This window comes from Vanacampus margaritifer, chromosome 2, assembly GCF_051991255.1.
Source record: "Vanacampus margaritifer isolate UIUO_Vmar chromosome 2, RoL_Vmar_1.0, whole genome shotgun sequence".
Lineage (NCBI taxonomy): Eukaryota > Metazoa > Chordata > Actinopteri > Syngnathiformes > Syngnathidae > Vanacampus > Vanacampus margaritifer.
In genome coordinates this window covers 28,620,673-28,648,596 of record NC_135433.1, presented here as the reverse complement: position 1 = coordinate 28,648,596, position 27,924 = coordinate 28,620,673, and the positions used below count along the sequence as shown (strand labels likewise).

At 41.3% G+C, this 27,924-nt stretch overlaps 3 protein-coding genes and 1 long non-coding RNA gene across 7 annotated transcripts; 2 read left to right on the top strand and 2 right to left on the bottom strand.

The window, feature by feature from the left end:
• Positions 1–114: 114 nt before the first annotated feature.
• Positions 115–27,297, bottom strand: LOC144043278 (uncharacterized). 4 transcript variants are annotated; one of them, XM_077556718.1, is made up of 4 exons: positions 26,888–27,297; positions 25,148–25,235; positions 24,072–25,066; positions 20,400–23,080 (listed from the first exon to the last, which is right to left on the bottom strand). In XM_077556718.1, the coding sequence occupies exons 1-4, from the start codon at positions 27,006–27,008 to the stop codon at positions 22,962–22,964; spliced, it is 1,323 nt and encodes a 440-aa protein (XP_077412844.1). In that variant the 5' UTR covers positions 27,009–27,297; the 3' UTR covers positions 20,400–22,961. The 4 variants fall into 4 exon arrangements, with proteins under 4 accessions (XP_077412843.1, XP_077412844.1, XP_077412842.1 ...); XM_077556717.1 differs by lacking the exon at positions 20,400–23,080 and adding an exon at positions 115–1,729 and having other exon boundaries at positions 24,393–25,235; XM_077556716.1 differs by having other exon boundaries at positions 24,072–25,235.
• Positions 2,407–4,627, bottom strand: LOC144043283 (uncharacterized). The gene is made up of 2 exons (XR_013291076.1): positions 4,215–4,627; positions 2,407–2,494 (listed from the first exon to the last, which is right to left on the bottom strand). It is a non-coding gene; the product is annotated as an uncharacterized LOC144043283 (long non-coding RNA).
• Positions 5,414–10,656, top strand: LOC144043274 (uncharacterized). The gene is made up of 2 exons (XM_077556710.1): positions 5,414–5,755; positions 7,973–10,656. Exons 1-2 carry the CDS (start codon positions 5,725–5,727, stop codon positions 10,057–10,059), a joined length of 2,118 nt encoding a protein of 705 aa, XP_077412836.1. The 5' UTR covers positions 5,414–5,724; the 3' UTR covers positions 10,060–10,656.
• Positions 14,396–21,369, top strand: LOC144044829 (uncharacterized). Its single transcript, XM_077559483.1, has 5 exons — positions 14,396–14,917; positions 14,988–15,131; positions 15,847–15,899; positions 15,974–16,105; positions 21,333–21,369. The coding sequence occupies exons 1-5, from the start codon at positions 14,618–14,620 to the stop codon at positions 21,367–21,369; spliced, it is 666 nt and encodes a 221-aa protein (XP_077415609.1). The 5' UTR covers positions 14,396–14,617.
• Positions 27,298–27,924: the final 627 nt, after the last annotated feature.

The window sequence follows — 27,924 nt, the reverse complement described above, 5'->3', positions numbered from 1 at the left end:
CCTCACCGCGGTGTGACAGGAATTTGGTATTCTACACTCTTTCTATTGCAATAGAACGTACAACAATGTTCATTTGTTTTGTTATGTTTTTAGTACCGAAGAAAATAAACTCAGTTTTTGTTTTTCTTCAAAATTTAGCAATCATTTATTAACATCAAACCAAATTTTCAGTGTGTTCAATTCACTTCAACAGTATTCAGAAGCTGTTCAAGATTTTTGCCAGCACAGTAGACATTTTTTCTAGAATTTTTTTAGCATTGTGGGAATAAGGATGTTGGTCCGTAACAAATATTTGATATTATTTGATATGCACATCACAAAAAAAACATTGGACAAAACAGATGTATTGCTGAGAGTTTTAGCACAAGTGCTAATTCTTATCACTTGTTCACAGGAAGCTTTTTAAAAAAGTGCAAGAGTGTAGATTTCAAAACAGACTCATAGTCATTAGTTTCACAATTAAATATTTTGACTTTGTGAATTTTCTTATTCATTCAGGTCATTTCATTGTCAGGCCATTGAATCAATCACAATCAAACTCATCTGGTTGTCTTAGAAGCTGTCGCACGTGCCTTGGGTTTGAGCTGTCCTGGACGTAGTGAATGAATTGGGGAATCCTCAGATGGAAGAGAAGGAGCATTCTTTTGAGAGGCAAGACAGATGGTTTATGAGGAGTTAGATAGGGCCACCTTTCATACCTATACACTGTTGACATTTTAATATTTCATTTTATATTTTAACTGTTGAATTTAGTTACAGTTGTGAAGATGTAGATATAACTATGTTAACTGAACATAGCTTGATGAGTAATGCTTTTGTCCTCTTTGTTATCTTTTGTTGTCTTTTCCCAGAAATGAGAAAGTTAATAAGTGTCTTTTATTTATCTAAGAAGTCTAGTTTCTGTTCGTCAGAAATCCGGTTTTTGAAAGTTCAAGGACAATCTAGTATACTGGGAGAATGTAATTTGATGTTGTACTTGGAGGGAGGGGGAGGCGTTTTCTAATAAAAGTCCCGTGTCTGAGAGAGACGACACACATTTGGACAGAAACATGGCTTGGTGAAATTCCTTTGTGTCATCAGAAGCTTCTGATTAAAAAACCTTGCAAGGACCCTCTTCACGAGATCTCAACTCTGATTTATTTGAACACGCAAAATATTATAAAAACAGGTAATCTAACAATACCTATATTTCATAGCCTACTTGATCAAAGACATACCAGTCCAGTTGCGATCCATTCAATGCACTGAGAATGAAATGACCTGCATGGTTGGGAACAAGCATCGGATGACTGGTGAGATATTCATTGATCACTGCCATTCTCACCAACACACTTGTGTCTCTTAGCAGTATCCCTCCAAGAGAATCTTTGACCACAAACTGAGCAGGCAAAAGGTTTTTCACCAGTGTGGGTTCTTGTGTGGGTTAATAAGTGTCCCTTCTGAGAGAATCTTTGACCACAAACAGTGCAGGGAAAGGGTTTCTCTCCGGTGTGTTTTCTTGAGTGACTTATTAAGTATCTCTTCTGAGCAAATCGTTGACCACAAATTGGGCAGGCGAAAGGTTTCTCTCCAGTGTGTGTTTTCGTGTGTGTTGTCAAATAACTTACACAAGCAAATCTTTTGCCACAAACTGAGCAGGTAAAAGGTTTCTCTTCCGTGTGCTTTCTTAAGTGTCTTCTTAAGCTTCCCTTCTGACTGAATCTTTCATCACAAATTGAGCAGGGAAAAGGTTTCTCTCCGGTGTGACTCATCATGTGCCTTTTAAAATGAGAATTGTAGAAAAAAGTTTTGCAACACTGAGAACATTTCCAGCGTTTGTTGTCAGTGTGATCTATCATATCACCTTCCACCGCCTGTTCGTCATCCTCATCATCATCATCATTGGTGTCATTATCACTGTCAGGAGAGTGTGATGCTGGGTCAGCACTATCTGACAGTGGAGGTATGAGGCCGTCTGCTTTTGATCCTCCATGGAGGTCTTCATCACATGTTGTCATGTGCTGACTTGAGCTGCGACTGCCTGGAGGCTCCGCCCCTTTGCTTTCCTCACTTGGAACATCATTTTCATCTTCACTCGTCAGAAGGACACCAGTCAATGGGACCTTGATGATTTCCTCCTCCTCTTTCACTTTAATTCGTAGGAACTCTTCCTCCTCTTTTATTATGTAGGGGGTGTGTGGTTCCTCTTCCTTTTCAATGTGGGGGGGGCGTCCATGTTGCTCTTCCTCTTTGATGTGTGGTAACTCATCTTTCTCCTCTTTGATGTTTTGAAGCCTTTTGTCTTCTTCCACTTTAATTTGTAGGACTTCTTCTTCCTTTATTTTTCTGCAAGGGGAGAGTTGTTCCTTATTATGAGGGGAGGACTGTCCATACTGCTCTTCCTCTCTGATGTGTTGTAACTTATACTTCTCCTCTTTGATGTGGTGGGGCTTTTTGTCTTCTTCCTCAATGAATGGGGACTCTGGCTGCTCAGCATGTAGCACTTTGCTGAAACCTGCAAGACACAAGAAGACAAAGGCACACGGGCTAAATCTCATTTTTCTCAATGCAGTCTCCTTAGTCCTCAATTTTTATTTACGTCAGTGCCTCCCACCAGAGATCCATTCAAGGTGCCGAGATTAGCAGAGGTGGTCAGAGCCAGGAGGGAAAACAATTATAGAAATGTGGTCCAACAATCGCAAAACACAGAACACTTCAGAGAAGAGAAGATTTTTTTTCGAGTCGCAGGCGTCGCTTGATGGCTAACTGTATTCTGTAGTGGTAGAAATGAGGAAAGTGCGAGACAAATGCGACAGTCGAGTGAATGTTGGTCACACTGGCCAATGACGGTTTGGCGTATTCATCCATAGAAGTCAGTGGATTTGGGTAAAAAAAATCTGGACTTTACTGGACAGAACGTGACTTGGCTACAAGACGTGACTTGGCTACGAGACGTGACTTGGCTACGAGACGTGACTTGGCTACGAGACGTGACTTGGCTACGAGACGTGACTTGGCTTGGACGCAGCAGGATGTGGGGGGAACAAGACGCTACACACAACTAAGCACTGACGTGGACTGATCAAACAAAGGCTTTTTATTTAGCTGAAGATTGAAAGTACCGTTGAGCTGCTGATACAAAAACCTTTTCATGGAGAAAGAAGTGTTTATTGCTTAGTGAGACAAATAGAAATGTGTGTAGTGAAAAAGTGCATCAATATACATCAATCATAGCCCCTGATTCATAAGGTGCCCAAAGAGTCACACCCCATTTGTGATATACTTAACTTCCATATCGACACATCTTAAAAAACAACATGGGACTTAAAAACTTTTTTTTTCGATTATTTGAGAGGTTTTTCAAAATTTCGATGTATCCACATTACCCAGTTGGCAGCTATTGCGCAATTTTCATTTTGTGCATTTCTGAGGGAAATGGAAACTGTTGACATTGTTAACATTTTTTTGTTTTATTTGACATTTTACCTGTTTTCGATTTCATTATAGATGTGTTGATGAAGGTGTAATTATGTTGACCTAATATAACCTGATGAGTAATGCTTTTAAAATTCTTGCTAACTTTTCTACTGTTTTCCCAGACATGAGAAAGTTAATATGTTTCTATGTTTATCTAAGAAGTCTAGTTGCTGTTCGTCAGAAATCCGTTTTTTAAAAGTTCAAAAGACGATCTAGTTTACTGGGAAAATGCAAACTCATTCTGTATGTATGACAGAGGCGTTTCCTCATGTTTTGAATAAAGAGGCTGTGTGGGCAAAAGAGGACACACACATTGGATGACACTGCTTAGGTGATATGCAATTGTGTGACCAGAGAGCCATGTAATAAATCAACCTTGCAAGGACCCTCTTCACCAGAATCTCATCTTGGAATTATTTGAACATGCAAAAGATTACAAATCTTAAATATAATCCTTAAAAACCCAGCTACTGTACTTCCTGCTGTTTTTTGTTTTTGTTTTTTTAAATCACTCGCGCAGTTCTTGGGTTGAGTTGGACTTGCACAAGGACATGAAAGGATGAAAACCAGTTGGTCGTTCATTATGAAGTGAAATGTTCTTCTGTATTCATAATTGTTCTTCAACAAAGGAAAACAAGTGTGTGTGTGTGTGTGTGAGAGAGAGAGAGAGAGAGAGGGAGCAGGGGAGAGAGAGAGAGAGAGAGAGAGAGAGAGAGAGAGAGAGAGAGAGAGAGAGAGAGAATAAAAAGTGTACAAACTTGCTGTGGGTAACACTCGGTGCTTCTTGCAAACCGCATCCGGTGGTTGACGTTGTCACTCGTTGTCCTCTTCCGCTCCATAAAGTCCCTCCTCGTAATCTGCCGTCCTCCTTGCGCACATCTTCACAAGACAATCACAACACTTTCACACTCACACTTGATCTCCGCAGCGCTTTGTGTTGGTCACGAACGCGTCTGTGTTAGCGGTTAAAGCTAAACCACAAGCCGAGAAGCTTCCACGCACACCGCAAACGATTTACCGGACACGAAAATTGAACGAATGGTTGTTTTGGTCCAGTAAAGTAGTGATGGACGTACTATATGTCAAATATTCGTGCGTGTACTTGTACGTTCGGTACAAACTCAAGAAGAAAGAAACGCCCGTGATAGATGTGCGGAGGTAGCTCTGCAGGCTCAAATGTACGGCAACTACACTTGGACAAACTTGTAAAATAAAAAAACGGAAAAACAGATGAACGGTGTTTATTTTTACACTTCACAAATACGTACATAATTGAACACGTTCATGGGATTACTTAACTTGGTAACAAGATTCGCTTCATTAATACAACAAGGGTTTGTACTCCGTCAATTCGATTTGACGTTTGTCTTGGTGGCGTTGCTGTAAGAACGTTAACTGCATCGAGGATAAAAAAAAATACATTCAACATAAATTTAGACAAAAAAAAAAACGTATTCAACACAAGCAGAAAGCTGTTTTGAGTTGCAAAAAATAACAATAAATAAATAAATACATAAATAAATAAATGAATAAATCACTCTTACTTTGTTCTTACTAGAAGATTTGGATTGACATTCTTTACCTACAAATGTACGTATTAGAGATAACAAGGACGATTTCTGGACATCAAGCCCAGATCAGTTAGGATTTAAAACGCATGCCCCAGAACATCAGATATCACCATTCTGACAACAAAAAAAGTACTATTCCATCTTTAAATACTGTACCTGATCCACCCATACAATATTATTAAACAATTTTTTGATGTTTATAGAGAATGTCCTTTTTATTCCATAAGGGGAACATGTTATTGTAAGAGATATGAGAGCAAAAGAAGCTACCCAATTTGTGGCCTTGTTACAGACAATATGTTTTTAAATATTGTATTCTAAAAATAATTCAGAAAACTCCTAACCAGGAGGTGGCGGAAATGCATCATTACGTTGTTTGCCAACGGCCACAGATGTACAAGAAGAAGAACAACGACAACGAAAGGCGAGACGCTACTACGAAGAAGGACAAATGCGCTTTACCAATTTTTCCTGTCATTTGTAGCCATCGAGCTAAACTTCGACTTGGACCGTCCTGTTTGATGCACTGTACTAAAGCATAATTTGATGCATTCCGTGTCCACTTAAAGCTTTGTGGGCCTAGCATGTCTTAGCTTAGCTTGCCAGCTGCTAACAACGACGCCCGTTTGTGATCAACACGCTGCAAGTGTCAGGAGGAACTTTGTGGACAACGACAATTACTGGACGTCATTGCAAGATGAAGCCAAAATTTGTGCTTCACAGAGCAGGTTGGGTTACTTACTATCACTTGTTGATGAAATACTTTACATTATGCCGTTTCTGTCTCCGCTCATTGAAAATAATCGGACTTTGGATCGTTGTAATTCGATTTATGAGGATTATTTTAAAAATGTGATGAAATTTTGTTTGACTACTATAACAATTTGCCTGGTTTGTATGATAATCACAGACAAAAGCAGTACAATACACCGTTTGTTTTCATTTCATAAAGGAAGCATTGCATTGCATTGTGGAAATATCAGAAATGCCTGGATGTGAGGAATTCTCAGTTATCGGCAAAAAGTACACACGGGCAATTGTGATAATTTACATATATACAAAATGAATAATATGAGCCTGACATTTGATCCCTGTGAAACCCCACGCCACTTTAATTAATGCTCATTTAACTTCTGCACATAATGGGGTAGATGCCACAGACTTCCGACTTCCAGGTTTCACACATCAGCATTGTTTCCTGGCCGCGTTCCAACACTCGCACCCCCACCCCTAACCCGAACCCTGCCGGAATCACGTGAAGGCAACATTATCAGTCCACATTCACTATTATGGCACCAAATAAGTTGAAAATGCTTATGGATCACCTAAGTCGCGTGTTTGGGAGTATTTTGGCAATTAGGGGTGAAACAAGACGTCAAATTAATGATGCAGGATTTTTTTCTGCCTGCAGGAAACATTCTAAGTAACACACCACCAACGCTAAGGCTAACTTCAAAATAAAGCTTACTAGATAATACATTGATGCCAATGCAATAGCCTAAGCTGACTTTTACTTTGAAGTTGACCCTCGTGGGGACATGACGGCTAGCTTGACTTCCCATTTCGAAGTGTAGGATTTTTTTTATATCGTAGTTTTTATTGACATTACAGTTGTAACAAATATCAACACAACACTATCCTAAATTCATATTTAATCGCTAATTTAGGATGGTGGAAACTGCACAAGTCTCGACATTGGTGGCAAAAAGTTAGCTGCTAGCATTAGCAAGGAGTGCCTGGCAGACAACAAACAGTTCGTTCAAACTATTAAAAGCTGTTGTTCTTATGTTCTATTACATCCAAATGTTATTGTGAGTTGTAATTTTGTTAACTATGAATGTTAAGTTTATGTCAAAACTGATTTGGAATTAGTATACATTATTGTTGTCTGAACATTTTACGCAGGAATTATTTTTGAATAAATGAAACCTTGAAAAATGTGCATGCGCAAGACCACCTTACCTGCTCTACTGCTCTTCCTGAGGAAACACCTATCAAATGACAGGAGCATGCTTGGGCAAGCTCATTTTACCTGAGCGTGCACGGTTCTGTTTACAGTCTCTGCAGCTCGCTCATATAAGTAAAGTAAATTACGCTGTGAGATTGGTGGCGCTACAATGAATGGATGAAACCGAAGCTCACCGGCTACATAAACACTCAAAGTGCGTAAGAGCACGCACGACCGCGTTACGTAAACATTTCTCCAGATTGATTGACAGAATGGAGGACGAACCGTTAAGATGATCCACCCGGAAAACGCAGCCAAAACACATCCTCCACTATACCATTAAGTTTAAATAAGTAAATAAATGTGACATGCTTTTTCTGTTTACTTTTTTCTTAACGAGACAGTGTCCCATCACTGGTGAGCTTTTTTAAAATTATTATTTAGAAAAGACTCCAGTTAGTAGTATGTACATTTTTTTTTTTTTTTTTTTTAATAAGGACACTGCAAACAAACTGCAAATGCACCTGTTTGTCCACCCAATTCTTTAATGTGTTTTATACAACTAGGGCTGGGTGATATGGCTGAAAAATGTATCATGATATAAGTATTTCATATCAGTCGATATTAATAATATATATTTTTAATCTATTTAAAATGAGAAAAACAATTACATTAATTAAAGACAAAATACAAAATAAAACACAACTATCCAAAGGGAAAATAGCATATTATCAGATAGGAAAACACATTTTCAAGGATACTGCTTGTGTATACAATACATTGTAACTAGTGATTAAATTGCATTTTTCATCTGTCGGACTTAAAAGTGACCCCCCCCCCCCCCCCCCCCCCCCGAAAAATGCAAAGGATATGAATCAATTTGAAACTCATTCTCCAACGTCAACACAAATGGCTAATCGGGATTTTGGCTGCAAATCTGATCTCTGCTAAATATAAACCATAATACCATGTGTGTTTGTTTTCTTGTGACACGCAGACATCAGTGAAGATGTTCATCCTGAGTGGCAGGACTCAGAGCCCCCCCTTCACATTAAAGAGGAAGAAGAGGATGAAGAGGTCGCCCTCTTTAAAGAGGAAGAGGAGGAGCAGCCTCCTTATATCAAAAAAGAGGTGGAGGAGGAGCCAGAGCACCCGTGCACGGAGGAAAAAGGAGTCGAGCACCCCTATATCAAAGAGGAGGACGAGGAGGAGTTGCCATCAATTTGTGTCCGTTTGACTCGTGACGATGAAGGTCCAAGTGAGGGGAGCAGAGGGGTGGAGCCTCCAAGTAGCAGCTCATATCAACACATGACAACAGAAGTTGATGGAGACCACCAGGGAGGATCACAAGCAGACGACCTCTTGGCTCCACTGTCAGATAGTGACGACACATTGTCACATGGCGATGATGACAATAAGGAGGAGGAGTCTGAACGTGATATGACATCTCACAACGACAAGCGCTGGAAATGTTCTCAATGTGGGAAAGCTTATGTTTATAAGAGTTGTTTCAGACAACACATGAGAATACACACTGGAGAAAATCCTTTTGTCTGCTCCGTTTGTGGCAAAAGATTCTTAGAGAAAGGAAGCTTAACAAAACACACGAGAACACATACTGGTGAAAAACCTTTCGCCTGCTCAGTTTGTGATCAAAGATTCTCTCAGAAGGGAAGCTTAAGGAAGCACACGATAACTCACACTGGTGACAAACCTTTTACCTGTTCAGTCTGTGGCCAACGATTCTCTGAGAAGGGAAACTTGATTAATCATACTCGAACCCACACGGGTGAGAAACTGTTTGCCTGTTCACATTGTGACCAAAAATTCTATGAGAAGGGAAGCTTAACAAGGCACGCAAGAACCCACACTGGTGAAAAACCTTTTATCTGCACAGATTGTGGCCAAAGATTCTCTGAGAAGGGAAGCTTAAGGAAGCACACAAGAACCCACACTGGCGAGAAACCTTTTGTCTGCTCCGTTTGTGGCAAAACATTCTCTTGGAAGGGAAGCTTAACAAAACACACGAGAACACACACTGGTGAGAAACCTTTTGCCTGCACGGACTGTGGCCAACGATTCTCTCGAAAGGGAAGCTTAAGAAGGCACACAAGAACCCACACTGGTGAAAAACCTTTCGCCTGCTCAGTTTGTGATCAAAGATTCTCTTGGAAGGGAAGCTTAAGGAAGCACACGATAACTCACACTGGTGACAAACCTTTTACCTGTTCAGTCTGTGGCCAACGATTCTCTCAGAAGGGAAACTTGATTAAACATACTCGAACCCACACGGGTGAGAAACCGTTTGCCTGTTCACATTGTGACCAAAAATTCTATGAGAAGGGAAGCTTAACAAGGCACACAATAACCCACACTGGTGAAAAACCTTTTACCTGCACAGATTGTGGCCAAAGATTCTCTGAGAAGGGAAGCTTAACCAAACACACAAGAACCCACACTGGCGAGAAACCTTTTGTCTGCTCCGTTTGTGGCAAAAGATTCTTAGAGAAGGGAAGCTTAACACGACACACGAGAACACACACTGGCGAGAAACCTTTTGCCTGCACGGACTGTGGCCAACAATTCTCTCGAAAGGGAAGCTTAAGAAGGCACACAAGAACCCACACTGGTGAAAAACCTTTCGCCTGCTCAGTTTGTGATCAAAGATTCTCTCAGAAGGGAAGCTTAAGAAAGCACACGATAATTCACACTGGTGACAAACCTTTTACCTGTTTAGCCTGTGGCCAACGATTCTCTCAGAAGGGAAACTTGATTCAACATACTCGAACCCACACGGGTGAGAAACCGTTTGCCTGTTCACATTGTGACCAAAAATTCTATGAGAAGGGAAGCTTAACAAAACACACAAGAACCCACACTGGTGAAAAACCTTTTACCTGCACAGATTGTGGCCAAAGATTCTCTGAGAAGGGAAGCTTAACCAAACACACAAGAACCCACACTGGCGAGAAACCTTTTACCTGCACCGATTGTGGCCAAAGATTCTCTTGGAAGGGACAATTAAGAACTCACACAAGAACCCACACTGGTGAGAAACCCTTGTTTGTGGCCGGGGCATACTGATAGCCGTCGTTCCCAGGGTGGCAAGCACGACACAAAAAATAATTAACTTGTCTTTGAACTAGAAAATAACATTTCTGGAGAAATTGCATGTGAAGGCTGAGATGGAAAATTGTGGAATGATTTTGATTGAATGACATAGAATGAGCTGAATATGTTTACATTGGAATTTTAGTGAATGTGTAGACATTTTGAATAAAGGATAATCTAAACAGTTTAAAGTTAGAATGGTTTGAATCGGTCAAAAAAAAATTGAAATCGGAGGTCAAAAGGAAAATGGTAATTTCATTTTTGCCGCTTATTTTCTACCACACTGAAGGGAATATGCAAGCTTATAGGTGCAACCACATTTAAAAAGTCAGGGCTATTTGTACTCATCTGGGCATTGGCGGTACCGGCATGCATGATGTAGAAAAGCTTTGATATTAACGTTTTAAACTCCAGATGCATCTGTAAACACAGTTTACATGTTCAAAAGGGAATAGGAAGAACGAAGAAGCAAAAAAGTTCTCTCGTCCTACCTTGTATATTTTGACTACGTAATCTGTAATATAACCTCTGTATTACCTAATAAACTCTGAATAATTGATGGAGACGACAGTGAAGTTCATTCTTTTGCGAGGCTCTCATTACTTCTTACAGAGATCATGGCGTAAACCACGCACTGATAAGTGCTTTTAGTGAAAATTGCATTGAAGTTGTCAGGAAGAGTGCAAACGTAAGACGGCTGCCGCTAGGGGCCAATTGATAAATCTATTCTCTCCTCCCCTCTCTCCTTACTTTGACAATATGAGTGCAGTATTTATCTTACCTTATTTGCTGGCAATACAGTTCTTTTACTTTGAGCTTTCTAAATGACTTAAGAAACAAAATCTCTTCATTGTTCCTAGTGTTGCAGCTGAAACACACAATGACAATATCAGCGGTCAAGATAAGACCGACAGACACAATACTTAAAAAAAAAAAAAAAGAACACATAATATTACCAGAGTACATCTTCTGCCGTGTACCTACAAATGGCATGTATGTCAGCGGTATATGTAGTTTGTTAGTTGGCTAACTCTTCTCACAAATTATTTTAACCAACACGGACTAGCGCGCACACATTTTAGGCCTACATATACAGTACAAGCCAAACATTTCTACACACTTTCTTATTCAATGCATTACTTTGTAGATTCTCACTTAATGCATCAAAACTATGAATGAACAGTGTGGAGTTATATACTTAAAGGATTTTTTTTTTTTTTTGAAAACATGTTTTATATTATATATTCTTCAAAATAAATGTGCATACCCTTAGCGTTCTTACCTGTGGGAAATCCTTAAAAACTGTTGGAAAACCCTTTTAGGTGACTACCACGAGATAATGTCAAAAATGGGGGGAGGGGGAGTAATCAGAGAAAAGGATGGATATTTATTTATGTATTTTTGTTATTATTTTCACCTTTTTTGTTAAGTACATAACTCCACATGTGTACGTTAGTTGTGATAGTTTTGAAGCCTTCAGTGAGAATCTGAATAATTTGTTTGTGTGACAAACAACGTTTTCTTTGTTCATCAAGCTGTCCTGCTTTCACTAGATAGCAGAAATACAATACAGTGTTTCCTCACTTTTCGCAGATGTTATGTTCCACGCCCACCCGCAATAGGTGAATTTCCGCGAATTTCCGTGAAGTAGAGGATGTAAAAAAAAAAATAGTTTTTTGGGGGCGAGTTACACTTTTACTGAGCCATAATAAAGCCACCACACAATTTCCCCCTTCTACTGTAAACACTTGTTAACTTTGCAAATATGATAGAAAATAGCAGCATAAATAAAGAATACAGTAAATCCGGGGTTGGGGAGCGGCGCGAGTGGGATATAGTGAATCCGCGATAAGTAAACCACAAATTAGCGAGGGACCACTGTGTATAAAGAGACCCTTTTCACACAAAAAAAATTGAATGTCATGGAAAAGTTAGTTTATTTCCATAATTCTATTCAAAAAGTCAAACATTCATAGATTATAAATTCAGGGCCCACAATTTAAGTGATTTCAAGTATTTATATGTTTATTTTTTACATATTTTGGGTTGCCAGCTCATAAAACCCATAAAACAGGATTAAAAAAAATTTTAATACTGGGGGTCCTGGAAGTCCAGACTTTATTGGTGCTTGCTGTCAGCTTTGTTTTTGGGTCTGGTGGCCCTAATTTTCCTCTTGAAAATACTATCGTGGCTCTCATTTTACTCTTGTAATACTGGCTCAAAAGTAGCTTCTACCAACAAGTTGCAAAATATCTGCACCCAACCACCCCCATCATCACAATACATTTAAAAAAAGGTGAAAAATATTGTAATGAACACAATTCTGCACGCAGATTGAGTATATTTCAAAAAACATAGAAACTGCAAAGGAAAGAATATTTATTAAAATATATATTAAACAACATGCAACTATTGTACTGTAATTATTAAATTTACAGAACACCAGGATTATACCTTAACAGTGCAAATAATTTGTGGTTTTAGTGCAGACTTGTTAAACCGAAATGGGCACCAAAAAACCCCTGCAGACTTTATCTATATAGTCTTAACTCCTTTATAAACCCAAGTACAATCTCAACTGACACAGCTGTTTTTATGGATAAGAGTCTCAAAGGGCTTTACACGCCCACAGTTGACAAGTATTAACGGCATCCCCTGTTCTAAGATCTGAAAACTACATTTGATAAGCTTAATCATATTATACTAGTGAAAAAATGGAGTGATATGGTAATAGAGGGTAGGCACATTCAGTGTCAATATTGTGAAAAACACTTTACACACAAGAAAATATGAAATCTTGTGGAAAACTTTATATACACACACACGCACACACACAAGTTTGTTTTACTATTTTTGTGGGGCCATCTCATTGACATAATGCATTTCCTAGCCCCTCCCCCTAACCCCAACCATCAAAAATGATTGCCTACCCCCATTCCTTACCCTAACCCAATTCAAACCTAAACTCTAAAAGCAAGTCTTGACCCTCAAAAAGAGGTCTAAACTTGTGGGGCCCAGCAAAATGGCCCCACAAAGACGCGTGGGCCCCACAACTCTGTGAAATCCTGATATATTTCAATATGTAAAAAAAACAAGACCACACACAAACACACACGTATACACACATTTTAAACCTTTAACCCTATTATATTCCCCCTGTTTTTCCTCCTCAAGATGCCCTTTGTAGCTGGGGTACCCCCAAAAAAGGCCATGTTCCCCTAGAGGAACACCAGCTTCTTCAAGTTGCCGCTGGCCAGGGTGTCGCCAGCTGTTGAGAACATCCTCTCCACGGCTAGGAAGCGGGGTGTTATATTTTAGGAGCCACGCCTCTCTGAGGTCCCACAGAGAGATTCCCGTCTGGGCTTCCAGACCTCGATGCTGGCCCTTAGCACCTGTTCCACATTCTGGCTCGCCACTTCCTGGTTGTCATCGCCAAACATCTCCCTGTAATTAGCATTCACTGTTCAGTCTTTTTTCTTTTCTTTTTTGAATAAAAGGGAATGCATAGAATGGATTAAAAAAAAACACTAGTTGTGAGGAACAGACATGTTTGAAGTAGGTGTCAAAATCAATCTTAATTTTGAAGACTATAGATAGATAGATAGATAGATAGATAGATAGATATAGCCATATTGTATTACGTTAAAAAAAGTTGACTTTTATATATTATTTAGCATAAAAAATATTGAAAGTTTAAAACAAATGTAAAATATGTGATTCGTTTGTGACTAATCACGAGTTCACTATGTAAAGCATGGGAATAAATAAGATTTTAAAAAATTAAATCAACTAACAGCCCTAGTTTTAAGGTTTGAATATAAACATGAATCCTTACTTGAAAACCTTGTCCCGGTGGATCTCGATGTCAAGCTGGACCTGGGTTGCCTGTTGCTTCTGCCTAAACTGGCATAAAAAACCTAAAAGAAAGAATTTAAATAATAGTTAATGCTTGACATAATACGTGATGAACTGGTGAGTGGTGAAATAAATGTTTTCATATAAACTGTCATGTTTATTTTCAGTCTTGTTTACTCCCTGTCATGTTTAGCTTCTGTTTTCCTTGTGTTTTCTCCTTGTCTTGTCATTTCCTGTTTTATTGTGAAAAGTCTGACTCCTCTCGTTTCAGGTCACTTGCCCTTCCTTGTTTGGTGTCTTTGTCAACCCTGATTGTGTCCACCTTTCCCCATTACCCTCATGTGTCATCCAATCAGTGCCCTCAGCCAGGTGTGTCTTGTTATGTCATTAGTGTTGGTGTATTTAGTCGGTTGTCTCCCCCCTGTCTGTGTCGGTTCATTGTTGCCATTGTCGTAAGTCATTCGCCACGTCACGCTGACCTTTTTGCCTTATCAGGATCCATGTCATGCTGTTAGTTTTGCCTAAGTTGTTTTGCCATGTTTAGCTTCATGTTTTGTTAGTTCCGTTTATTTTGCACTTTGAAGTTAGCTTTTTGATTAGAAATTAAAACCTCTTTTTTGGACTGCACCTCTGCCTTCCCGCATCTGGGTCCTAAAGCCCCCACCTTACTGACAGAATGAACCGCCCAAAGAAGGACCCAGCGGGAGCGCTGAAAGCCATGATGGGGAATCAGGAGGCGCGCCTGTCGCGCCAGGAGGAGCTTCAGCACGCCATGGCCGCCCAAATGGACCTGCTGTCCACTTTGATTGAGGGAGTTGGGCGTCGTTGGGCTTCAGATGGTGGCGCTCGGAGTCGCCAGCCGCAACTCCCCGAGCCACGTCTGCCGCCGCAGCTCCAGGTCCCCGTGTCGGCTCAGCCGCAGCCTCAAGTCCCTGTGCTACCACGCCTGCCGCCGCTGCCTCCAGTCCTCTGCCAGGTCTGCCGCCACAGCTTCAAGCCTCTCTGCCGGGTCTGCCGCCGCAGCCTCATGTCCCTTTTGCTGCCAGGACTGCCGCCGCAGCCTCAAGTCCCTATCCTGCCAGGTCTACCGTCGCAGCCTCAAGTCCCTATCCTGCCAGGTCTACCGTCGCAGCCTCAAGTCCCTATCCTGCCAGGTCTACCGTCACAGCCTCAAGTCCCTATCGTGCCACGTCAGCCACGTCCGCCCCAAGTCCCTATCGTGCCACGTCTGCCACCGCTGTTCCCGAACCACGTCTGCCGCTGTTCCCAGTTCCCGAACCACGTCTGCCGCTGTTCCCAGTTCCCGAACCACGTCTGCCGCTGTTCTCAGTCCCTGAACCACGTCTGCCGCTGTTCTCAGTCCCTGAGCCACGTCTGCCGCTGTTCTCAGTCCCTGAGCCACGTCTGCCGCCGCAGCCTCAGGTCCCTGAGCCGCGTCTGCCGCCGCAGCCTCAGGTCTCCGAGCCGCGTCTGCCGCCGCAGCCTCAGGTCTCCGAGCCGCGTCTGCCGCCGCAGCCTCAGGTCTCCGAGCCGCGTCTGCCGCCGCAGCCTCAGGTCTCCGAGCCGCGTCTGCCGCCGCAGCCTCAGGTCTCCGAGCCGCGTCTGCCGCCGCAGCCTCAGGTCTCCGAGCCGCGTCGGCCGCCGCAGCCTCAGGTCTCCGAGCCGCGTCGGCCGCCGCAGCCTCAGGTCTCCGAGCCGCGTCGGCCGCCGCAGCCTCAGGTCTCCGAGCCGCGTCGGCCGCCGCAGCCTCAGGTCTCCGAGCCGCGTCGGCCGCCGCAGCCTCAGGTCTCCGAGCCGCGTCGGCCGCCGCAGCCTCAGGTCTCCGAGCCGCGTCGGCCGCCGCAGCCTCAGGTCTCCGTGCCGGCTCCGCGGCAGGCCCAGGACTCCGTGCCGGCTCCGCGGCAGCTCCCGGACTCCGTGCCGGCCACGTCGGCCGCTGTCCAAAGTCCCCGAGCCACGTCGGCCGCTGTCCAAAGTCCCCGAGCCACGTCGGCCGCTGTCCAAAGTCCCCGAGCCACGTCGGCCGCGGCAGCCTCAAGTCCTCGCGCCTCACGGCCGTCCTGTTCCGGTGTGGCGTCCGGGGCACCCTCCGGATCGGCGCCGCCGGGCTCCCCTCGTCTGGCGTCCGGGACATCCCCCGGACTAGTCTTGAGGGATGTGTCAGGTTCCCGCCTCCGCGCCCCCTCCGCCCGGCCTGTTTTTGAACTTTTTAAGGGACGTCTGGAAGCCGTCCCTCGACGGAGGGGTTCTGTCATGTTTATTTTCAGTCTTGTTTACTCCCTGTCATGTTTTCCCCTTGTCTTGTCATTTCCTGTTTTATTGTGAAAAGTCTGACTCCTCTCGTTTCAGGTCACTTGCCCTTCCTTGTTTGGTGTCTTTGTCAACCCTGATTGTGTCCACCTTTCCCCATTACCCTCATGTGTCATCCAATCAGTGCCCTCAGCCAGGTGTGTCTTGTTATGTCATTAGTGTTGGTGTATTTAGTCGGTTGTCTCCCCCCTGTCTGTGTCGGTTCATTGTTGCCATTGTCGTAAGTCATTCGCCACGTCACGCTGACCTTTTTGCCTTATCAGGATCCATGTCATGCTGTTAGTTTTGCCTAAGTTGTTTTGCCATGTTTAGCTTCATGTTTTGTTAGTTCCGTTTATTTTGCACTTTGAAGTTAGCTTTTTGATTAGAAATTAAAACCTCTTTTTTTGGACTGCACCTCTCCTTGCTCTGCCTTCCCGCATCTGGGTCCTAAAGCCCCCACCATACTGACATAAACTAAATGATGGACTAACTCATTATAGCCATAGGTACGTGACAAACAAACGGGTTTTGTTTGTTTATTTTTGGTTTTGTTTTTATCAGTAAGGCCATTAATGTCACTGAAAATAGCTTTAAAAGGAAGCAAACTGTTTAAATATTGCCAATATGTTAAGATTGAAAGACGTTAGGCCATTTTTAAGACTTCAAAAAGTGGGCAAATTGAGTCCTTTAGTTTCAAACTCAAAACAATACAATAACACGTGACTATTAATATTAAGAAAACCTATAGGCCGGCAATCTCCCCTGCATCTACAGACCAAGTTAACTAATTTAGCAACTTCGTCTGCCGTTTTGGTAGACGGGCGTTGAAATTGGCGTTTGCGCCACTGTGCGGCTGATATTAAGAAAATAAAAATATATTACATATTAAGAATATGTCAGAAAGAACTCAATCTGAGCGAAATGTCATATTGTGGTTTGCCAAAATGTAATAAACAATGAAGTATATATTAATTTTACTGTTTATTCAATTGTCTCAATAGTGTGTGGTGTGGTGTGGTAATTGCACTTCACACAACAAAAACAAGACAATGACCACGTAAGACAAAGATAATACGATGGCAGACTGGCAGGTCAGCAGCGGCTACTATTCTGGACGGCAATAAGCGAAGTGCGCATTACGTTTGCGCATGCGTGTGTGTGTGTGGGGGGGGGGGGGGGGGGGGCGAATGGCGCAGATTAGAGTGGTGACAGTCTTTGCGTAACTGTACACCTTAAAGCGTGCAAGTAAACCATATGCTACTCATGTTTAAAATACATTAAACAAGAAACAGCAACTTCCCAGCGGTTAAAATGTTAGAAATCAGAGCTCATTCCATTGGATCCAATTCATTTTCAATGGCCGTATGATAGTTTAGTCTACCCACAATGCACCACGCCGCTACCCATAATGCACCGTGCAGTCGAGATGCGCACTTTGCTTATAGCTGCAGGGATATTTATGTCTTTGTTTCAATGTGTTTATTCCAGGCAGGTGGTTAGGGGACTCCACCTACCATTTAGCCAAGGCAGACTGAAAAAAAAAAACAAAAAAAAAACATTACCAGTAAATTACCAAAATGTAGAATATGAAGTGTAGTGTGGAGACATCATTGCTCAAGCGGATGCTCATCTTTCATTTTGCCCGTGAGCCAGCTGTGTTTGAGTGGTCAAGTGTGTTTGGTGCTTTTGCCCCCCTAAATTCTGGGCCCACTATTTTAAAACATTTAAACGGATCCAGATTTCCAAATCCCCTTTTCCTGATCCATGGATTAGAATTTTCTATCGCGCTATTTCAAAATGTTGCTGGATTGGATCAGAATAATGTTGATCGTCTCGGATTGAGATTTTCAAATCCATCCCAACCCCAGAATCACAGACAGTGGACAGAAAGTGTGTTCTGTAGACCTCAAGATTTTGATTAATCAATAAACCAAGTACAAAAGGAGCGGCCATTTTGTTTAGACTAGTGGAGGCACATACAACATATTGTTAAGAATTTTTTTTTGTTGACTTCCATTTTAAATTTTATGTTGAAGCAATAAATTTTTTCGTTATTTGTCTTTTTTTTATTTGTCTTTTTTTCTTCTTCTTTTTTACATTTGTGGATTTTTTCAGTTAAAAACAAGTACATAATGAGGTTTTATTTATTAAGAATATCTCTTTACACTATAAATTCTGGGAAATGCAAGATATACTTTATTCATTGATGAGTATATGTGAAAGTAATACATGGGATCTGCTACCCCGAGGTGGTATTAATTTAATGTTATTTCAAATTGATGCAGATTTGGGAATGAAGTTTTGAAATTCCCACCATAGGGTCAAATCTAGATTACAGGCAGGATTGGATTTCCCAATCTGGATTAGACTTTTCAAGATTAAATGTACTTTGAAATACCCAATTTTAGATCAGATCTGGTTTTAATCTAATCCATCAAATTTAATCTTGGTGGATTATGTTTGAAATATTGGGCCCTGTTGATCTCTTTGTGTGTTGGTGTGTTTTTGTTGTTGAAGTTCACATTCCTGTATTTCTATTTTTAATATCTGCTTCCAAGCATAATATCCATTTAATAGAAACGGTGTTTTGTAAAGTGGTGAAGCGAGTTTGGCGGGTTTGTCTGCTGTTCAGGTGAACTCTTTGTGTTAATTTGTTGCTCCCTGCACATTGAGCACCAAGGAAGGGTAAGCAGTCTTATCCTTTGAACCCCCTTTCTCCTTGTTTTCTTTCTTTCTTAGAGACTCCTCTTTTTATAATCTGAGAAAGTTTGCTCTGAGGACCACATTTTGCTTTTGTTTTCTTTCACGGTGGCTTCAGGTGAAATTTTGATTCATTCTCGTTTCTTTTTATTTCACTCGGTTTTACTTGATGTGAGCTGTTGGATAGAAATGTATTTTTTTTAGGTAAGAAATTGCTTTTGTGTGATCCCAGATAACGGCGCGGTTCGCTGCTTTCTTGAGAGTGACTGTTGGAAGAGTGAGTCGGTGTCTTCACAAGTACCATGGCTAGAAGAATTGAGGATGACCTCAAATGTCCGGCCTATATGATGAAATTCTCCTGCAAATAATTCCACTTGCACGTCGTGTTACGACTCAGAGTCAGCGATGATGATGTTGGAGTTGTTTTGCTACCAGAAATGTTGTTTTGAATCAGACCTTCTCCCCCATTTTACATTGATTGAACTGTTCAATAAATATTAAATATATTAATATGAAATTAATATTGTTGATTTAGATAACTAAAAAATAAAGAAAACAATCTAACTGAACAAAATGTCATTTTGTGTTTGAATTGTCTGCCGACTTGTATTGTTTTCTGTTCATCGATGACTCCATGCATAATCCTTAGTGACTCTGATTTCCAAGTGTAGATTTTGCGGTGTGCAATGGTCACCACAAGGTGTCAGAAATGATCCAGCCAACACAGAGCCGTATATGTCTTGTGTCCAAATTCACAAGGCTGTGTCCTCCGAAAGTCGAATTTGTCGGCTGCATGACGTCACTGATGGCGCAACGCGACAGCACGCACGGACTTACATTCGAATGGATGGTCATTACTGCTTGTCGGTAGCACATTGACCGACAATCAATTCATATGTAAATCAGTCATAAATCCGCGGGTGCTGTCGAGTCGCACCGGAAGTGACGTCAAATCACGCACGACAAATCCGGCGCCGGAAGTGATGTCAAATCACGCACGACAAATCCGGCCTTCGGAGGACCCAGCCTTGTGAATTTGGACACAGGCCATGGATAGTTTGGCCAACTCTGTTTCAACAAGGTAACAAGATGGCGTCTATATGTCATGTGACCAACAGTTGACCAACCACAGCGTGACCAATCACGCCATCTTGTTACCCTGCCGAAAGTTGGCCACTCTCTCTATATAAGGCTCTGAGCCAATAAGAATTGTACTTTGTGTTTGAAACGTATCAAAGTAATCAAATACAGGGCAGGCGTGTACTTAAGAAAAAAACATTTGAGACAAGATGTGTGTTTTGATGAGTTTGATTTTGTGCAAATGAAGCAAAACATTCAACAAAAACAATCCCACCTCACCACACAAAGAAACCAATAAATAATCAGAACAAAGATTCGTACTTTGTACTGGTGGTGGTGACACAAAACAACCAAGCTTTTTGATTTTTGATCCAAGGAATTTGGTATTCTACACTCTTTCTATTGCAATAGAACGTACAACAATGTTCATTTGTTTTGTTATGTTTTTAGTACCGAAGAAAATAAACTCAGTTTTTGTTTTTCTTCAAAATTTAGCAATCATTTATTAACATCAAACCAAATTTTCAGTGTGTTCAATTCACTTCAACAGTATTCAGAAGCTGTTCAAGATTTTTGCCAGAATGAGTTTGCATTTTCCCAGTAAACTAGATCGTCCTTGAACTTTTGACAACCGGATTTCTAATGAACAGCAACTAGACTTCTTAGATAAACATAGAAACATTTTAACTTTCTCATTTCTGGGAAAACAGTAGAAAAGATAGCAAGAATGTCAAAAGCATTACTCACACAGGTTATATCAGGTCAACATAATTACACCTTCATCAACACATCTATAATGAAATGTAAAACAGGTAAAAAGTAAAATAAACCAATAAAAATGTTAATAATGTCAACAATCCTTCAATTGGGCTCGAAAGAGCCCAAAAATTAAGCATTTAAACATTTTTACAGAAAGATTCCAGTGGGATCTGCATTGGATGTCGCTATTGAGTGTCCGGAGTCCTTCAATTGCAATACTTAAACTTCCATCCGGTGCAGTATTGTTAGGAATAAAAGTACAACACTGATCACCAAACATTGAGCAAACTCCGCCCTTTTCTGCCAGTAACATGTCTAGTGCAATTCGATTTTGGAATGTCATCAAAGATGTAGCAGCTAACTGGCCGTGCACAGCCTCAAAACCAGATTGAGTCCAATTTCCTAGTCTTTGTACATTATAATGCACATAATTAATTTTATCTACGTTTTTGTTAATGGTGCACCACCAACAAATTAGCGATTCAAACCCTGAGAGTACTTGATCAGCCAATTTGTACTCATCTGGTACACCCCGTGTTACCCCAATTGCATCAATGTAGGTGGGAACATTTTGCTCTTGCCAAGAAGACCGTTTGAATCTCTGAAAAGGAGACGATTGTGGTTCCCATGTATCAATCATTTGTAAAAGGTTATCAACAGAGGTGGGGAAAAGTTGTACTGGCAGAAGGAGGGTGATGAGAGCACAATATCCTCTTACATTCAAAGGTAACTTGTCAAATATTTGATTATGACCACACCACCACCAAATGTCAGCTCTAGATTGAGGTTGGAACTTTTGTCCGACATCTATTGCTGAAATGCAGCGGGTGATGTGATTCAGTTCTCCCAATTGTTCGCCAGTACCTGTCAATTTAATACATGAAAAATTACCATGCGCAACTTCATTTGAAAATACTGGTTTAGTTGTCTGCCAATTTACGAGTGGGTACACCTTATCCCATTGAGAGCATTTGGCATTGGGGACAGTTTTATTCATAAATTCCATTACACAGTGATCCTCTATTTTAGCAGGGATTACTCGCAATAAAGGTCGTGGTCCTACACATACCACACAATCTTTGCCAGAGGCACGCGCTGCTTCGTTCGCCAGCAGTAGCCAGTTGTTACTGCTGTCGGACACTCCTGTCGTAACACGAAACCACTCTCTTACACCATCAGTCGGTACACTTACAGCCTCTACTCCGGTCTCCATCGTGTATTTAGTCATTTTTGGTTGTTCTAACTTACTCATTGTCTTATTTACACAAACTAAAATAGGAAAATAGTTCCAGAGGACCATGCCCATAACAATAACCCAAAACAAGAGTTGTTATATAGAGTTACATTAGGCGGCCGTATATTTCCATTGGGAAGAGAAAAGTTCAATTCGAGTTGGCCTCCCATTTTACGCAATGTTACCCTTTTGCTAAAGAAAATAGCCTCCTCGCTCGTTCCTGGTAGCCAATATTGTCCGCTTTGGGTGGTTATAAAAGCACTCCAGTCTCGCCGCAAAACATTTCCTGTCAAATACCACCAATATGTCACCCAGTCCCCTCCCGTGATCTTCTGGCCACTTCTAAATCCCTTCAATGATGTAATGGGCATTTTGACAGAGGTGTTCGTGTTTGGGGCAACTGTCAGAGCAATTGAGTCATCATAAGTCCAGGATATGATCAGGGAATGTGTGGAGGGGCAATGTCTCGCTTAACACGATGTGTTGTAGTTACGTTCAAAGTTGTGGCGAGGGGATCCCAGAAATACCAGATTGGCATAACAGTCAATATGAGAAAGAGTGTCATGATGTAACCGCAATTGAAGACGCAATTGAAGACGTGTTGTTGCTTGGACGCCATCTCGAGGTGAAGTTCTTTGTAGAATGAGAAAGGCGTTTGTCAGTTCTGTTTTGTTTTTGTGTATTGTGTTGTTTTTTTGTTTTTTTTTGAAAAGGGCGTTGTCAGCTTCTTTTAGAACCCTGGTCAACTGCCAGAGATGCAAGGGTTGATCACCGGGATTTATCTTCCCAAGGTGTGACTCAATCTTTGTGGAACGCCCCGGAAAAGGGATACGTTCCTCCTATCTCCAGTGAGGGATGTCCTCAGCGAAACTCAATCTCCATTGAGTGATGTCTTCAGCGAGAGCAGCTCGTCGAGGTGGACACTGGAAGCAGGCCTGTTTTTCCAGTTGAATCGTCAGGTGGTTCCCGTTGGTGGGGGTTGAGCAGGTGGCGGACCCGGCGGGTCTGATAGGCAAGATGTGGAACGATGTGTTCCCATTGAACTGGCCCAGATTGACCTCTCCGTCACCTCATCTGGATGCAGGACATTTTCATTTAGTCACAAATAAACATACATATTCACATCCCTTCTTTTTGAAAGAGCATCTGGTAGTTTTTAGTGTAGATTTCAAAACAGACTCATAGTCATTAGTTTCACAATTAAATATTTTGACTTTGTGAATCTTCTTATTCATTCAGGTCATTTCATTGTCAGGCCATTGAATCAATCACAATCAAACTCATCTGGTTGTCTTAGAAGCTGTCGCACGTGCCTTGGGCTTGAGCTGTCCTGGACGTAGTGAATGAATTGGGGAATCCTCAGATGGAAGAGAAGGAGCATTCTTTTGAGAGGCAAGACAGATGGTTTATGAGGAGTTAGATAGGGCCACCTTTCATACCTATACACTGTTGACATTTTAATATTTCATTTTATATTTTAACTGTTGAATTTAGTTACAGTTGTGAAGATGTAGATATAACTATGTTAACTGAACATAGCTTGATGAGTAATGCTTTTGTCCTCTTTGTTATCTTTTGTTGTCTTTTCCCAGAAATGAGAAAGTTAATAAGTGTCTTTTATTTATCCAAGAAGTCTAGTTTCTGTTCGTCAGAAATCCGGTTTTTGAAAGTTCAAGGACAATCTAGTATACTGGGAGAATGTAATTTGATTTTGTACTTGGAGGGAGGGGGAGGCGTTTTCTAATAAAAGTCCCGTGTCTGAGAGAGACGACACACATTTGGACAGAAACATGGCTTGGTGAAATTCCTTTGTGTCATCAGAAGCTTCTGATTAAAAAACCTTGCAAGGACCCTCTTCACGAGATCTCAACTCTGATTTATTTGAACACGCAAAAGATTATAAAAACAGGTAATCTAACAATACCTATATTTCATAGCCTACTTGATCAAAGACATACCAGTCCAGTTGCGATCCATTCAATGCACTGAGAATGAAATGACCTGCATGGTTGGGAACAAGCATCGGATGACTGGTGAGATATTCATTGATCACTGCCATTCTCACCAACACACTTGTGTCTCTTAGCAGTATCCCTCCAAGAGAATCTTTGACCACAAACTGAGCAGGCAAAAGGTTTTTCACCAGTGTGGGTTCTTGTGTGGGTTAATAAGTGTCCCTTCTGAGAGAATCTTTGACCACAAACAGTGCAGGGAAAGGGTTTCTCTCCGGTGTGTTTTCTTGAGTGACTTATTAAGTATCTCTTCTGAGCAAATCGTTGACCACAAATTGGGCAGGCGAAAGGTTTCTCTCCAGTGTGTGTTTTCGTGTGTGTTGTCAAATAACTTACACAAGCAAATCTTTTGCCACAAACTGAGCAGGTAAAAGGTTTCTCTTCCGTGTGCTTTCTTAAGTGTCTTCTTAAGCTTCCCTTCTGACTGAATCTTTCATCACAAATTGAGCAGGGAAAAGGTTTCTCTCCGGTGTGACTCATCATGTGCCTTTTAAGATGAGAATTGTAGAAAAAAGTTTTGCAACACTGAGAACATTTCCAGCGTTTGTTGTCAGTGTGATCTATCATATCACCTTCCACCGCCTGTTCATCATCCTCATCATCATTGGTGTCATTATCACTGTCAGGAGAGTGTGATGCTGGGTCAGCACTATCTGACAGTGGAGGTATGAGGCCGTCTGCTTTTGATCCTCCATGGAGGTCTTCATCACATGTTGTCATGTGCTGACTTGAGCTGCGACTGCCTGGAGGCTCCGCCCCTTTGCTTTCCTCACTTGGAACATCATTTTCATCTTCACTCGTCAGAAGGACACCAGTCAATGGGACCTTGATGATTTCCTCCTCCTCTTTCACTTTAATTCGTAGGAACTCTTCCTCCTCTTTTATTATGTAGGGGGTGTGTGGTTCCTCTTCCTTTTCAATATGGGGGGGGCGTCCATGTTGCTCTTCCTCTTTGATGTGTGGTAACTCATCTTTCTCCTCTTTGATGTTTTGAAGCCTTTTGTCTTCTTCCACTTTAATTTGTAGGACTTCTTCTTCCTTTATTTTTCTGCAAGGGGAGAGTTGTTCCTTATTATGAGGGGAGGACTGTCCATACTGCTCTTCCTCTCTGATGTGTTGTAACTTATACTTCTCCTCTTTGATGTGGTGGGGCTTTTTGTCTTCTTCCTCAATGAATGGGGACTCTGGCTGCTCAGCATGTAGCACTTTGCTGAAACCTGCAAGACACAAGAAGACAAAGGCACACGGGCTAAATCTCATTTTTCTCAATGCAGTCTCCTTAGTCCTCAATTTTTATTTACGTCAGTGCCTCCCACCAGAGATCCATTCAAGGTGCCGAGATTAGCAGAGGTGGTCAGAGCCAGGAGGGAAAACAATTATAGAAATGTGGTCCAACAATCGCAAAACACAGAACACTTCAGAGAAGAGAAGATTTTTTTTCGAGTCGCAGGCGTCGCTTGATGGCTAACTGTATTCTGTAGTGGTAGAAATGAGGAAAGTGCGAGACAAATGCGACAGTCGAGTGAATGTTGGTCACACTGGCCAATGACGGTTTGGCGTATTCATCCATAGAAGTCAGTGGATTTGGGTAAAAAAAAAGAAGATCTGGACTTTACTGGACAGAACGTGACTTGGCTACAAGACGTGACTTGGCTACGAGACGTGACTTGGCTTGGACGCAGCAGGATGTGGGGGGAACAAGACGCTACACACAACAAAGCACTGACGTGGACTGATCAAACAAAGGCTTTTTATTTAGCTGAAGATTGAAAGTACCGTTGAGCTGCTGATACAAAAATCTTTTCATGGAGAAAGAAGTGTTTATTGCTTAGTGAGACAAATAGAAATGTGTGTAGTGAAAAAGTGCATCAATATACATCAATCATAGCCCCTGATTCATAAGGTGCCCAAAGAGTCACACCCCATTTGTGATATACTTAACTTCCATATCGACACATCTTAAAAAACAACATGGGACTTAAAAACTTTTTTTTTCGATTATTTGAGAGGTTTTTCAAAATTTCGATGTATCCACATTACCCAGTTGGCAGCTATTGCGCAATTTTCATTTTGTGCATTTCTGAGGGAAATGGAAACTGTTGACATTGTTAACATTTTTTTGTTTTATTTGACATTTTACCTGTTTTCGATTTCATTATAGATGTGTTGATGAAGGTGTAATTATGTTGACCTAATATAACCTGATGAGTAATGCTTTTAACATTCTTGCTAACTTTTCTACTGTTTTCCCAGACATGAGAAAGTTAATATGTTTCTATGTTTATCTAAGAAGTCTAGTTGCTGTTCGTCAGAAATCCGTTTTTTAAAAGTTCAAAAGACGATCTAGTTTACTGGGAAAATGCAAACTCATTCTGTATGTATGACAGAGGCGTTTCCTCATGTTTTGAATAAAGAGGCTGTGTGGGCAAAAGAGGACACACACATTGGATGACACTGCTTAGGTGATATGCAATTGTGTGACCAGAGAGCCATGTAATAAATCAACCTTGCAAGGACCCTCTTCACCAGAATCTCATCTTGGAATTATTTGAACATGCAAAAGATTACAAATCTTAAATATAATCCTTCAAAACCCAGCTACTGTACTTCCTGCTGTTTTTTGTTTTTGTTTTTTTAAATCACTCGCGCAGTTCTTGGGTTGAGTTGGACTTGCACAAGGACATGAAAGGATGAAAACCAGTTGGTCGTTCATTATGAAGTGAAATGTTCTTCTGTATTCATAATTGTTCTTCAACAAAGGAAAACAAGTGTGTGTGTGTGTGAGAGAGAGAGAGAGAGAGAGAGGGGGAGCAGGGGAGAGAGAGAGAGAGAGAGAGAGAGAGAAAGAGAGAATAAAAAGTGTACAAACTTGCTGTGGGTAACACTCGGTGCTTCTTGCAAACCGCATCCGGTGGTTGACGTTGTCGCTCGTTGTCCTCTTCCGCTCCATAAAGTCCCTCCTCGTAATCTGCCGTCCTCCTTGCGCACATCTTCACAAGACAATCACAACACTTTCACACTCACACTTGATCTCCGCAGCGCTTTGTGTTGGTCACGAACGCGTCTGTGTTAGCGGTTAAAGCTAAACCACAAGCCGAGAAGCTTCCACGCACACCGCAAACGATTTACCGGACACGAAAATTGAACGAATGGTTGTTTTGGTCCAGTAAAGTAGTGATGGACATACTATATGTCAAATATTCGTGCGTGTACTTGTACGTTCGGTACAAACTCAAGAAGAAAGAAACGCCCGTGATAGATGTGCGGAGGTAGCTCTGCAGGCTCAAATGTACGGCAACTACACTTGGACAAACTTGTAAAATAAAAAAAACGGAAAAACAGATGAACGGTGTTTATTTTTACACTTCACAAATACGTACATAATTGAACACGTTCATGGGATTACTTAACTTGGTAACAAGATTCGCTTCATTAATACAACAAGGGTTTGTACTCCGTCAATTCGATTTGACGTTTGTCTTGGTGGCGTTGCTGTAAGAACGTTAACTGCATCGAGGATAAAAAAAAATACATTCAACATAAATTTAGACAAAAAAAAAACGTATTCAACACAAGCAGAAAGCTGTTTTGAGTTGCAAAAAATAACAATAAATAAATAAATAAATAAATAAATACATAAATGAATAAATCACTCTTACTTTGTTCTTACTAGAAGATTTGGATTGACATTCTTTACCTACAAATGTACGTATTAGAGATAACAAGGACGATTTCTGGACATCAAGCCCAGATCAGTTAGGATTTAAAACGCATGCCCCAGAACATCAGATATCACCATTCTGACAACAAAAAAAGTACTATTCCATCTTTAAATACTGTACCTGATCCACCCATACAATATTATTAAACAATTTTTTGATGTTTATAGAGAATGTCCTTTTTATT